At 34.9% G+C, this 12,209-nt stretch overlaps 1 protein-coding gene across 1 annotated transcript in view; it reads left to right on the top strand.

Moving 5' to 3' along the window:
- ADGRV1 (adhesion G protein-coupled receptor V1) overlaps positions 1-12,209 on the top strand; it is a 227,553-nt gene that overhangs the window by 101,967 nt on the left and 113,377 nt on the right. The window contains exons 79-83 of the mRNA XM_065750127.1: positions 180-364; positions 984-1,233; positions 1,385-1,524; positions 3,173-3,333; positions 4,452-4,552. Of these exons, the coding sequence (XP_065606199.1) occupies positions 180-364; positions 984-1,233; positions 1,385-1,524; positions 3,173-3,333; positions 4,452-4,552 (837 nt within the window). The remainder of the gene's footprint in view (positions 1-179; positions 365-983; positions 1,234-1,384; positions 1,525-3,172; positions 3,334-4,451; positions 4,553-12,209) is intronic.

Here is a 12,209-nt window from a genome sequence, read left to right as displayed (position 1 = left end):
ATTAGATTGCCCCTCACATCTTAGCAGCAGTGATTATAAGTTGGAAAAATTGTCCTGAACATTCAGAAAAATACTGCGAGAAAAATTAAGATGTTGTAAAAGACAAAAGAGTTAATTGTGAGGAAATGATTTCAGCAGGCTTCTGTGCTGTTTGATAATTTTTTTTCCCTTCACAATAGGTTACAGATGTAGGTGAAAAACATTTACTCACTGGTAAAAGTAGAAGTCTTTTCTATGAGATACTCTGTGCTCTTGCTAGCCCAAAGCGCAAGGACACACGAGGATATAGCCTGCTTGCTGAGGTGACTGAGAAGTTCGCTTTTTCTTTGCTGACTGAGATAATGTGTGGATCAGCAGGGGAGAGGTTAGTGAACATGAATTCATAGTTTTTATTTTAAATATATGGTAAAATATTGACATGCATATAAGAAGATTTAAGTGAAGTTTTTAGGTGTGGGTCTTGCCTATCATCTGTTGTGAGGCTTTAATGACAATGTGTTCTGCTATGGAACACATGTGCAAAACACTAAATAGGCAGTAAATGACATACATACAAGCATTACCCAGAACAGAACTTGAAAGTTGCAATTCTTTTTTCTGAATCTATTTGGTTTATCTACTAGAAGATGAAGCAAAATCATCAGTTTTGATGACTCCTCCTTTTGTAAACTCAGTTTCACATCAAGTTATAAAAAGAATAGCTTAGTTTATCAGGGAGTAATTTTGTTTGCATGTCATGATAAACAAAACCCTGGAGGAAAATAGAGGATTTGGAATATGTAATTATTACATACATATATACCTGACATATTTATTACTTCAGCTTTTCATTTCTTTTCATAGCAACTGAAACTGTCTATTAAATGTCTTAAATCCTAAAATTATGGAGTAATAATGTATTAATTACAAATATGCTTTAGAATCACTCTGTGCAAATAGCTAAAGCTCAGTTCCACTTATCTGTTGCTTCCCTATTTCAACAGAGGCAAAAATATCCTTGATAGCTGTCCACATATTGCAATAATGGCTCACAACTGGTATCCTCAGCAAATCAATGGACACAGATTTGATGGAAGAGATGGGGATTCTATTCAAGTGCCTGAACATTTATTGAAGGTCTCTGTTGTATTATCTCCTCCCCAAGAAAAGAATTGTGAATCTATACAGTTCACAGAATACAGCAGTCAGCAGTGGTTTCTCAGTGGAGATAAAGAGCTTGCCCTGAAGAACAAGGTTTGAAAATAATACATTTTATTTTTACAATAAATCAGCTCAATTAAGGTACTACTCAAAACAAACAAAGTGCACTTAAAATAGTGTGTATTTCTGAATAAAATGAGCACTGACTGTAGAATTTCAGTATTAAATTTGTATTTAATTTCAGGTTTTTTCTATGAGTTTGAAGAGTCAGAGCTCACACCCTTTGAAAGACAACAGTGAAGTAATTTATCGCATTTACACTACAGGAGGACGGATTGTTCCAAAGAAGTCTCTATGTCTCCTTTGGAATCAAGCTGCAGAAAGGTTATTTTATTCATCTGTTTAATGTTCTAATTTCCACAGTGAACCTGTGTATTTGTCTAAAATGTAATAACTCTGATTAGATCATCTGTAATTATAAGATTTCTGTTTCCCATCTGTCTTTTGTTTTGTTTTATTTATCTTTTCTGGACATTGTACTATCGTACAACAACTTTCATACAATACAATAGGTCATTATTCTAGCTTGGATAATTCTGAAACTTCTACTTTTGACTTCTTTCACCAAAATACCATTTAGGTTATGTAAAAATGAGGCAGAGCTGACAGGTCATAAATTCCAGAATTGCATTTCTTTGTCAATCTTGATGTTTTTTTTCTACTTCTTTACAGTTGTTATCAGACAGCACTTAAAATCCATTTTTACAGAAGTAAAGAATTAAACATGCTTCTCCAGTGTTGCTTCAAGTCTCTGACTCAGGATGTTCCTAATTTTACTAGCTTCTAGTCTTTTCTTGAGGTCTGTAAGAGAAGTTACTGTGTAAGTGAGCAAGAAAAGATTTCTTAAGAGCAGATCAAGGATTTATTTAAACCAGTAACCTGTCTTACATAGTGACAGAATAATCATGTCATAGCTTCCCTAATAAAACTCTGTTACCGTGCAGTGACTCCATGAGCTGAATTTTCCTTATCATTACTCCATCCAAATCATTATTCCACCACAAACTTGTGTAGTCTTTACTTGCACCACCAAAGACTTTTAGCATCTAGCACATCTTTTCAATTGGATGCCTATAGGGCTACCACGTTTGGGTTTTTTTGACAGGAGACATCTGCTGCTTGTTCTGAATATACTGCTACTAACTTCATTTGATGTTTTGTGCTTTTCAGAAGAGGCAATGGAACTCTCATCATTCTCTGTTCTTACTGCTATTCATACCATTGTAAACAATGGGACAGGGTTTTGCATGCGTCTCTTCAGTGCTCCATTATTCAGTCTGTGTCTTTCCCTCTCACACAAAATAAGTCAGTGAATTCAAAGAATTTTGTTCTGTACTCAGGGTACAGTTGGTTTGACTCTGATGTCATTAAAATAACTTGATAGTATCAGTCTGAAACTGATAGAAATTATTTCTGTTCAGAATGGAGGAGCAGCAGAATGTGCCTATATCCTCTCCATTTATCTAGGTGCTATTGTAGACAAGGTGTACTTTCAATTAGAAATTACTTGGTTTGTCACCTGTGCTATCCTCTTCCCAAGTCATTTCAGAAATACTGAATAACAAACAAAACATGATGCTAATTTCAAAACAACAAATATAAGTATAAAATTAAGTGTTCTCCACAGTGAGGTAGGATATAGTGCAGGTAGCAAACAAGATCAACAATCAGTGCCATATTTGTTGCAGAACTTTAAAAAATATGACTAAAGAAATTCTTTAATGGAAAAAAAAAACATTCATTATCATCTGTTCAAAATTTCTTTTTAATACTAACAGTTAAAACAAAGCCATAAACAATATTTTAATTTCATGTAAATGTTTTATTATGGAAGAGATCACAATGAACTATTTATTGAAATGAAATAGTTTAGAAAACTGCATTTTTCAGAGGTAAAATGAAAATTTTCAAAAATGCTTACTATGTAAATTACACAAATCCATTTACAACTTTGTAAACCTTTGTTCTGCAGCTGGTTATCTGATAGTGGGTTCTGCAGAGTGATTGATGACACATCAGGCTATGTGGAATGTGCTTGTTCTCATATGTCCATTTATGCAGTGTATGCCCAAATAGATGACTTATCTTCATACAATGAGGCCTTTTTCTCTTCTGGATTCATCTGCATTTCAGGTCAGTAGATATAATTTTCTCATTATCAGTCACTAGTGACCAGAAAGATTAATTGATTTTTAACAATTTTAGTAACTCATGACAATCTTTTTAACTGGAGGACTATAAACTAACTTCATACTACTGAAGTTGCTATCTGGGCTGCTATATGCACATTTAAAAATTTTCACACTGAAGTAAAATACAGACCAGAAGAGAAGTATGTTGTATGTTGTTTTCTCATGTTGTTTTATTGAACCATGCAAAAGTGAAAAATGTCAGTTATTTAGGGCATGAAACTTTAAAATGCAAAATACTTCTCTGATGGTAACAGCAGTAGAGTTGTCCTTTATTGTTAACTCTTTCAGCCAGTGTTGTACTTCACCTGAAAGTTCTTCAACAATTTAAGTTTACAGTTTACACTCAGAAGTGATAATTTGAAGGAGATAGACTTGTGTCACATGTAGAGTTTTACTGCATTCTGCTGCCTAACTGCAGTCTAAAATCTTGAGAGAAGACGAGAGTTTAAACTTAACAGGATCATGACTGTTTTCATTGACAGCTATGGTAGCATTTGAAGAAGGCTCAAGGCCTCAGACAAGAAGATCTAAGTTTTAAATGTTAACATTACACCTTTCACACTGCAGTCAGTTCACTTGTGCTGCAGTCAGTCCTGAATAAAGTACTTCCTTCTTCACCTGCTGATGGGCACTGTGCAAGCAGAACCTATAAGTAATGAGATCACAAAAAAAAAACATGCTAAAGAGATTCTTGGTTTACTCCTCAGGCACTTAAATGGTGTTCTGGGTCTGCTCCATGTGAGGTTTATGAATTCTTTCCTTTATATTTAACTATTACGGCAATCATCCATATGTAGAAATAAAAAAATACTTTGCAAAAATGACTGCTCTATATTATGTAATTATTTTAGCTCCCAATGAGATGAAAAATAGATGTTAAAAATAAATTCATGTGTCATGTGACACAAAATTAACGTTCTCTTCAGTTTTTGTTCTTTTACTTTTTTTTTTTTTTTTTAAATCCTGATCCGCACCTTCAAGAGAGCAAACATTGTTTTCTTTCTGTAGCATAGTGTATTGGTCTAAGTCTTTAATTTCCATTTTTTTGTTCCTGTGTAGGTTTCACTTTGGCTATTATCTCCCACCTTTTCTGTACCAGATGTGCAATGTTTGCAGCTAAACTTCTCACTCATATGATGGTTGCTTGTTTGGGTACTCAGGTAAGAAAACAAGCTGAAGTTTCTAAGTGTAAATTAAGTAAGTCATTGTTTTCCTTTTTGTCACATCCATGGTCATGTATGTAGACTTCCCTCTCCCTCTTCTCCCCCTCTCTTGTCCTCTCCCTCCCCTCCCCTCACAGTTTGACAGCAGCTGTTCAGAAAAGAAAACTACTTTAAGACAGTGGCAATAGAGAAGTTCGGAGCAGGTTGCTTTCATCAGGACTGAAAGGAACTACTCTGCTTGCTGTTCTAGCTGAAACAAAATTATTTTACAGTTATCTGTGTTGTGATGTATGGCATGTGTTCTGCTTAGAGAGAACTATCCTGTTTGTGAAACACAATTTTAATGGAACATTCTAAATATGTCTGTACAGCTATGTCCACTTAAGTATTTAGGAAGTACTGCTATGATTACTGATTTGCTATGCAGTTAACTTTTCAGATTTTCACTAGTACTAACAATATGATGTTATTTAAGACAGTTTCAACGGAGAACTTTCAACATTAAATCAGTACTTAATAATTGCTAACATAAACAAAAGGAAAGTGGTACCACTTTGCTTTTTTGTCTAGTAATACTTAAGCAGAATTTACAGCTAGTATGTCTCAAGCCATTCTACAGAAAGAATGTTTTTTCTTTATACAGTTAATTGTTTTTTTTCCAGAATAGAAATAGAGACACCTTTTCCAGTGAGATAGATTTGGTGTATATGAACATAATTAACTTCCCTCAAACATTTGCGCTTGTACAGGTTATTTTTCAATGGCTACCGATGCATTAATCAACATTATCAGTAGAAGGCAGTCAAACCTTTTCAGCGCATTGCTCAGAAACTTGTTCTTTCATGGCTATGCCTACTTTGTGTTTACTTCTCAGTGAAGGGGAATAGCGGTTCACAAAATCCAACCTCCTTTTCATTCTTCCTCATGGACCTAGAGCTTCCAGTGCTAACTGAGCATTTGTAAAGCATTCGAGAATGTATGTTTGCACATTTAGTATACCCAGTTTTGAAGGATCTCACCAAAAAAAACATAAAAGGCTAGAACTTTCTAAAAACCTTTTTTCTCTCACAATACTCAGGGTATCATGACATGACCAAAATACACTGCTTCTTGAAACCTCAGTTACTGATAGCAATTTGTTAGTTTATTTAGCCAGCCTATTTGTCATCAAAATTCATGCAACTATTCTGTTAAGAATCTCAAGGAAAAAAAAGTAGTGGGCTGAGATTTTCAGTTTTGGGGTAAATTTAAGTCAAGATTTCTGTACTTGAAAATATATAGCATGAATGAACTTCACATCATCAGTAGACTTTTACTCATCTGTAAGGTTCTTATTTTTGACAAACTAAACCTAGACTGGAATCTTAATAGGAGTTGGCATACTTTTGTCCTGGAATAAGTACTTTACAGATTGTTTGTACATCCTTACTCAGTTTGATGCATTGTATAGTCAGAAAATTTTAATGTGAATGTCTAGGCCATTTATACAGCATATGCTCTGTGTCTGTAGAAGACATTGAGTATTACGAGTGACATGAATGTATGGTAAGTTTTGACTTTTGTGTGTGAGCTACTCTCTATATATGTGCTGCAGTAACTTCTTTGTAGTATTTGAGCATGCGCTATCTGCTGACAGTAGTAATTGTGTACAAATGGCTCGTTATTCTGGACAGTAATACAGAGTTTAAGTCCAATAGTCTAATAGAAAATAAGTCATATGGGGAAATTTGTCACCCTTTTTGGGGGTTTTTTTTTGGCCAAACAGTAGGCATATACTTGCTAATTTAACCAGTCCTCAAGCTATAATTATCAAGCTGGCAAGCCAGATCCTTTCTTTCATTGTATTCAACAGAAATACAAGATAAAGAAGACTTACGGTGTTTAGCTGCCTGAAAGCTATGCAACCTGAGCCAATGCACAAACAAACATGTTAGATATGTGTTATAAAGATCAAATTGTGCAAACAACCCTAGTTTAAAAAAATTGTTAAACATTTATTTGAAAATGATAAAACTGTAGCCTTAAGAACTAATCCTTGGAAGAACTGTTATCACTTGGACTTAGTCAGATGTAGACAAAATTAGAAAACACAGTTCTCCTGGAAGTAGGATACGTTGGAAGGAAATGATGAAACTCCAAGAGGTGATACAGGAGTAGGATTGTGTAATCAAGAGGTAATGTGGAAGTAATGTGTTGGAAGGCTAAAAAAAAGTTTGGAGTTGAGTAGGAAGAGAACAGCTAATAGGATGGTGTATAAAAAAGTCCAAGGCAGAAGGGTAGACAGCCCTCAAGAACTCGGGGTTCAAACTTCAAGTAGCAAATTCTGCCATGTATTGTCTGTCATTTGATGAAAGTGGAACTTCTTTGTTGTTGATCTTAACCACTCCCTGCCAAACTAGTGGAAATCTTGATTTCGATATGGTTGAAATTCAGAAGAAATTATCATGTGTATCAAGATAGGGAAAGTTTAAAAAGAATATTCCAGGATGCGTGAGATATCTGATCGAACTTCCTTGAATCCTGCCAGGAGTAAACAATGCTGAACATGGTATTGTTAGCCCTTCATGAAGATGAACAGCTCACAAATTTAGTGAGATGTCAGAGTAAACAGGACCAGACCCAGTAGTCCAGAGTTGCTGTCCACTCTAGAAATTCAGCTTCATGATAAGGCTGGGATAACACTGAAGAATAAATTTATATTCTTTTTTGACTCTGCAATGAGAGCTAACACCTAAAATTTTCCTTCCAATAGATGGTTTCATTTGGAATTGATTATTTTTAGCTGATTTCAGTCATTCCCACAAAGTCAGAACAGTTTTAAATTTGTTTCAAAAGTAGTTTCATCTTAGCAGTAAGCAGAGCTATTTGGTTTTTAGTTTGTGTAAGTACATTTCATAGTAGATTCATCTAAATTGAATACTTTTATAATAAAATAGTTTTATGATCAGGAAGGCCCTGAAGGCCTAACTTTATCGTGCTATGTTACTAGTTGTGCGTTCTCAATAACCAAGTAGAATAAGATTGTCAAAGCTGGAGCTAATCAAAGATCTGTACTAGAAGAAATGATCATTTATCTCAACATGTCAGTGACCTGAGCTGTTTTGCTTATATATTTGTATACATTTTAGATTTAAATACACAGACTCTTTAGATAAGGTGTATCACATCTTTTAGAACCTGAGGGTCAAGAAATTCCTATCTCAGGCACTGGGGCATATGGAATAGGTGTCATACAAAATAAACCCTGAGGAAGTACTGTCCACACCGAGTGGTTCTTAGATATCTGGACGTGAGGGAACCAATTCACAATTACTGCCTATTTCCTTTATTCCTGTAGGGGGAGCAATTTTGCTTTTAAAGTTCCTAATTAGGGAGAGTGCAGAGTGGGGAGAACTCAGTTGTGAAATTTCTGTGCCCTGAGATGCTTGATATTAGCATGAAGTTATATGCTAATATTTAAAGACAAAGACCGGGCAAAAATAAGGGTCACTGCAGTGCAATAAGAAAATATATTTAACGTTTCAGACTAGAGAGTGTTGAAACTTAAAAGCCACTGCATTAGCTTTACCTCATCTTGAAAAGAATGAGGACAAGGAAAAGTGCTATTGGAGTTATGGTCAAGTGATGGAACCTATAAAAAGTTAAAATCTGAGATATACATATAATTTAATTTTTGTCATATTTTTTAACTTACATATGATTTTGATCTCACTAATAACTCATTGTTACGGTAGTACCTATCTATTTCTGCTTCTGTTACCTTTAGATAATGTTGCTTTACCATCTTGCTCACTTCTCTGATGTTGGAACTACATTAACAAAGTAGTGTTAATGCACAGGCTGTTAGTATCTGCTTAGAAATAATCATCTCCTAAGGTTTGCCAAAACAGAAATATGAGCAATACTATAACATATGTTAGAATTCTGCTACATTATCTCACACCTCCTGTCCTCACTGCAAACAGTCAAATGTTCTACTTATCACTTTAAAGTATAAAACTGTGAGATTTCTATAAGCTAATGCCTTCCAGCTCTTTTTTTTCTTTACATCCCTACTTTTTCCCAACATCACAAACTATCAGGGACCACATACAGAGTGAAATAGACAGCAGCTTTCCCAAGTTGCCTATTGATCCGTTACTCCACGTTTTACCAGAAGAAAAGTTATACTGCTCCCTCTCTCTGGTCCATGCTTTTCCTTTCTTATCTCTGTTCATTCCCCTTGTGTATGCCATTCTTATATAACAAACGTGTAGATAGCAATTATTCCTCCTAATTAGCAAATCTCCAAATTGCTCATTTTCCTGCTAAAAGGCTTTATTCAGGCCTGTCTTGTTGAAGACAAGATCCTCAGCAACTGCTGTTACGCAAATTCTGACCGCAGGACCATCTGGCCTGAAAAACCTAACCTAGGAAGGAGGAAATCTATCAGCTTTCTTGAGCAACAGTATCTCAGTAATTTCACTTTGCAGCAAATTAAAGTTATATTAACCAATAAATAGAAGCTAGACGGCTTCACTTTTTACACCACCACTATCACTTTGTTTGCATATTTCCATCTTCTAGCATATGCTTGTATTTTTTAATTTTTTTTTTTATTCAATTTTTGGCAGTTTCGTTGGGACTTTCTTCTTCACATCTTCCAGCCAGCTGATGTTCCATACACAGTAGATAACAAACCCTTTTAAAGACTAAAGAGGATTAATTACTGGTACAAATGATACCAGAGACTGACTGTGCCAGATTCATCTGGAAAGTACAGCTAGAAGTGTGTCAGGGTCTAGATTGTATATAGAAAATAATACAGTAAGATCACAGTTTGCTAGTTATCACAGTTAACTGTGATTAACTATAATTGCATATGTTTTGGTTGTTTCATCAGCAGGTAGAGGTCACAACATAATGACGAGAGAGTCTCTGTTCATTTTAGTTATCCTTTTCTTAATGCCACGTAGCTGAAGTTGATATTTTGTGCTAAATTAAATGTCATTTGAAATTTGAAACTAATTGCAGATCTGAATGAACTTGGGACAATGATTGTGAAATATGGTGAACACTGGTGAATGATCACTGAATAAAAGCAATAAAGAATTTGTGTTTGGATGGACAAGCAAAGAGCATATGAAATGTATGTTCATGTGGGAAAGTTTCATGTTCATGAAAAAAGTCTTTAAAAACATGATTGTTGATTATATGCTTTTTCACCACTATTTGGAAACAGGTGGCAAATGGGTAGTGTTCACAATGTCACATGAAGTTTAGTAGGATCCTTCAGAGTAGGATCAGAGTCCTCTAAATGTGTTATAAACAAATATTTTCTTTTCCTACCGCCTCTTTTACAGGTGCTCTAATAGTTCCTGCTATTGGTTACTTCTGAAGTGTTTTTAAAACATTTCAAGTTGTGCTTGAGTATATCTATTATCTAGACGCATTAGTCTATTTCGATTAGAGGCAATTATATCAGCATTCTCAAAAGATCTCTACAGCAGATATTAGACTGAGCTCTGTAACAGAATCAATTCTCACATTTAACCCTGCTCTGTAATTGGTGTAGATCTTTCAGCCTTGTACCTTGGAGCAAAGTTTGGGGTAAATGAGTGGTTGTTAATGTGTTCTAAAACCCTTCTTTTAATTATTGCCAATTCATTACTTCATTGTGATACACTTGGCTGTAACCTTGACCTGGAAAATGAAAAAGTGATGTTCATGTATTAATCTTTATTAACCTTCCTATTTCAGATAAGCGTGCAACTTCCCTTCTGTTCTATATAGAATAATATATGCCATTGATATTATGAAGCTCTTTAGTAACTTTTAGCTGATACCAAACATCATAGCTACTGATCATTTCAGATTAATTGCCAGTGTTTGTCCAAGCTTTCCAAGTTTGTCTTAGAACAGTAAAAAGCTTTCCTTATTAATCTTGATAGCAAATACTGTTGTTAAAAATATAGTTTGTTAATGTCAGACTGGTTTCTGTATGCTTAGTGAGTAATAGTATTATCTCTTCAGTTTCCTTCAGTGTTAAAAAATCCTATGAATCAAGGATGGAAAGATCATATTTATCTTTTTCTGACTATGTGAAAGTTTTCCTCTGTAATGTTTCTTTGGTTATGTTTATTTAAGAGAGTTTTGAATTAATTGAGCTTCGTCACTTCTAGCATTAAGATTTTAAGATTTATTTGTTCTGTACTTGTATGCTCAGTACTACTAAAATAATAAAATCAAAGGTGAACTCAATCTTAATCATACAAACAGATCATTCCTGACATAGGAAGCAAAGTTAAGGCCAAGTTGGTCTTCTGTTTAGAAGTGTGAAGTGAAAATGGTCCTTTTTAATCACAAGCACAAATGAGAAGTAACTCCTTTAAAATCCATGGATAGCAGTGGACTGAGCCTGAAGTTGCTGAACTTGTCTTGCTCTGGCTGGAGTGGAAGTCATTTGGGAGTTCATAGAAAACTCTAGAAATGCTGCCTTTTTTTTCCTGGAAAATTTTGCTTCATAAATATACTTTGCTTTGTATCATAAACTTTTACTAAGCTTGCCATAGTTTAGAGTTCTAGAAATAATGCTTTGTAAAATAATAAAATATAAAAACAAACATTTCTGAAGATAACAGTTCACAGTTGCCAGAGTTTCTAACATTCTGTTGAAAATGTGAAACTCATCCACATGTAGAACTAGAAGCCTTTGTGTAAAAACAAATAAAATTACTGTGAGCTTTATTTTTCAGTAGTACATTACCAGGTTAGTCTGTACATTCTATTCTGTCTGAGCAGAAGAGATCAGCAATGATGGTAAGAGAACTGGGAAGCATGTTCTATGAGTGGAAGCTGGGAACAGTTGGGTTGCTCAGTGTTCAAGAGACGTTTAGATAATGGCCCCAATAACATGCTTCAATTTTTGTTTAGCCCTGAAATGGTTAGGCAGTTGGACTCAATGGTCTTTGAAGGTTCCTACCTGCTGAACTTTAGAGAATCACAGAATTGTAGGGACTGGAAGGGACCTCTAGAGACCATCGAGTCCAACTCCCCTGCCAAAGCAGCTCCCTAGCCCAGGTTGCACAGGTAGGAAGCCAGATGAGTCTTGAACATCTCCAGAGAAGGAGACTCCACCACCTCTCACAGTACACCATGGTATGGGTACTAAAAGCAAACAAATGAAAAACAATTGTGCTTTACAAAAGTTATTAATAGGATTAAGAATAACAACAGGAAAAACTTATAAATGCAAGTTCGTAGAGGAGATTTGAAACTTTGTTAGAATTCACTGCTCTCTTGAGCTAATGGGGAAGTAGACTCCAGTTTTGTGAGAAACTAGAAAACAGGAAGAAATCCATTCCCTGCATCAGTTGGTCCTGTTTGATTTACACCCTATTTCATTTTATATGTGACAGCCAAGCTGTATTAGCCACCTACCACTGAAGTCTTCATAATCTACCTTTGTGTTCAGATTCCGGGCCAATAACTCCTCACAGGTACCAGACCCAAAATTTTCTTTTGCAAACTATATTTACTGTAAAAATTTTACTGTAGTTTGTAATTAATACAAATCAATAACAAAATTCATTTTCCTATGATTAGACACAAAGTAGACATCACCATAAAAAATCTACACACTCTAAATGTTGGACTAAGAAAATTATACTGTAAT

This window comes from Cyrtonyx montezumae, unplaced genomic scaffold, assembly GCF_038088225.1.
Source record: "Cyrtonyx montezumae isolate F1298 unplaced genomic scaffold, pur_monq_1.0 scaffold_64, whole genome shotgun sequence".
NCBI lineage: Eukaryota > Metazoa > Chordata > Aves > Galliformes > Odontophoridae > Cyrtonyx > Cyrtonyx montezumae.
This window is presented reverse-complemented; position numbering and strand designations above follow the sequence as displayed.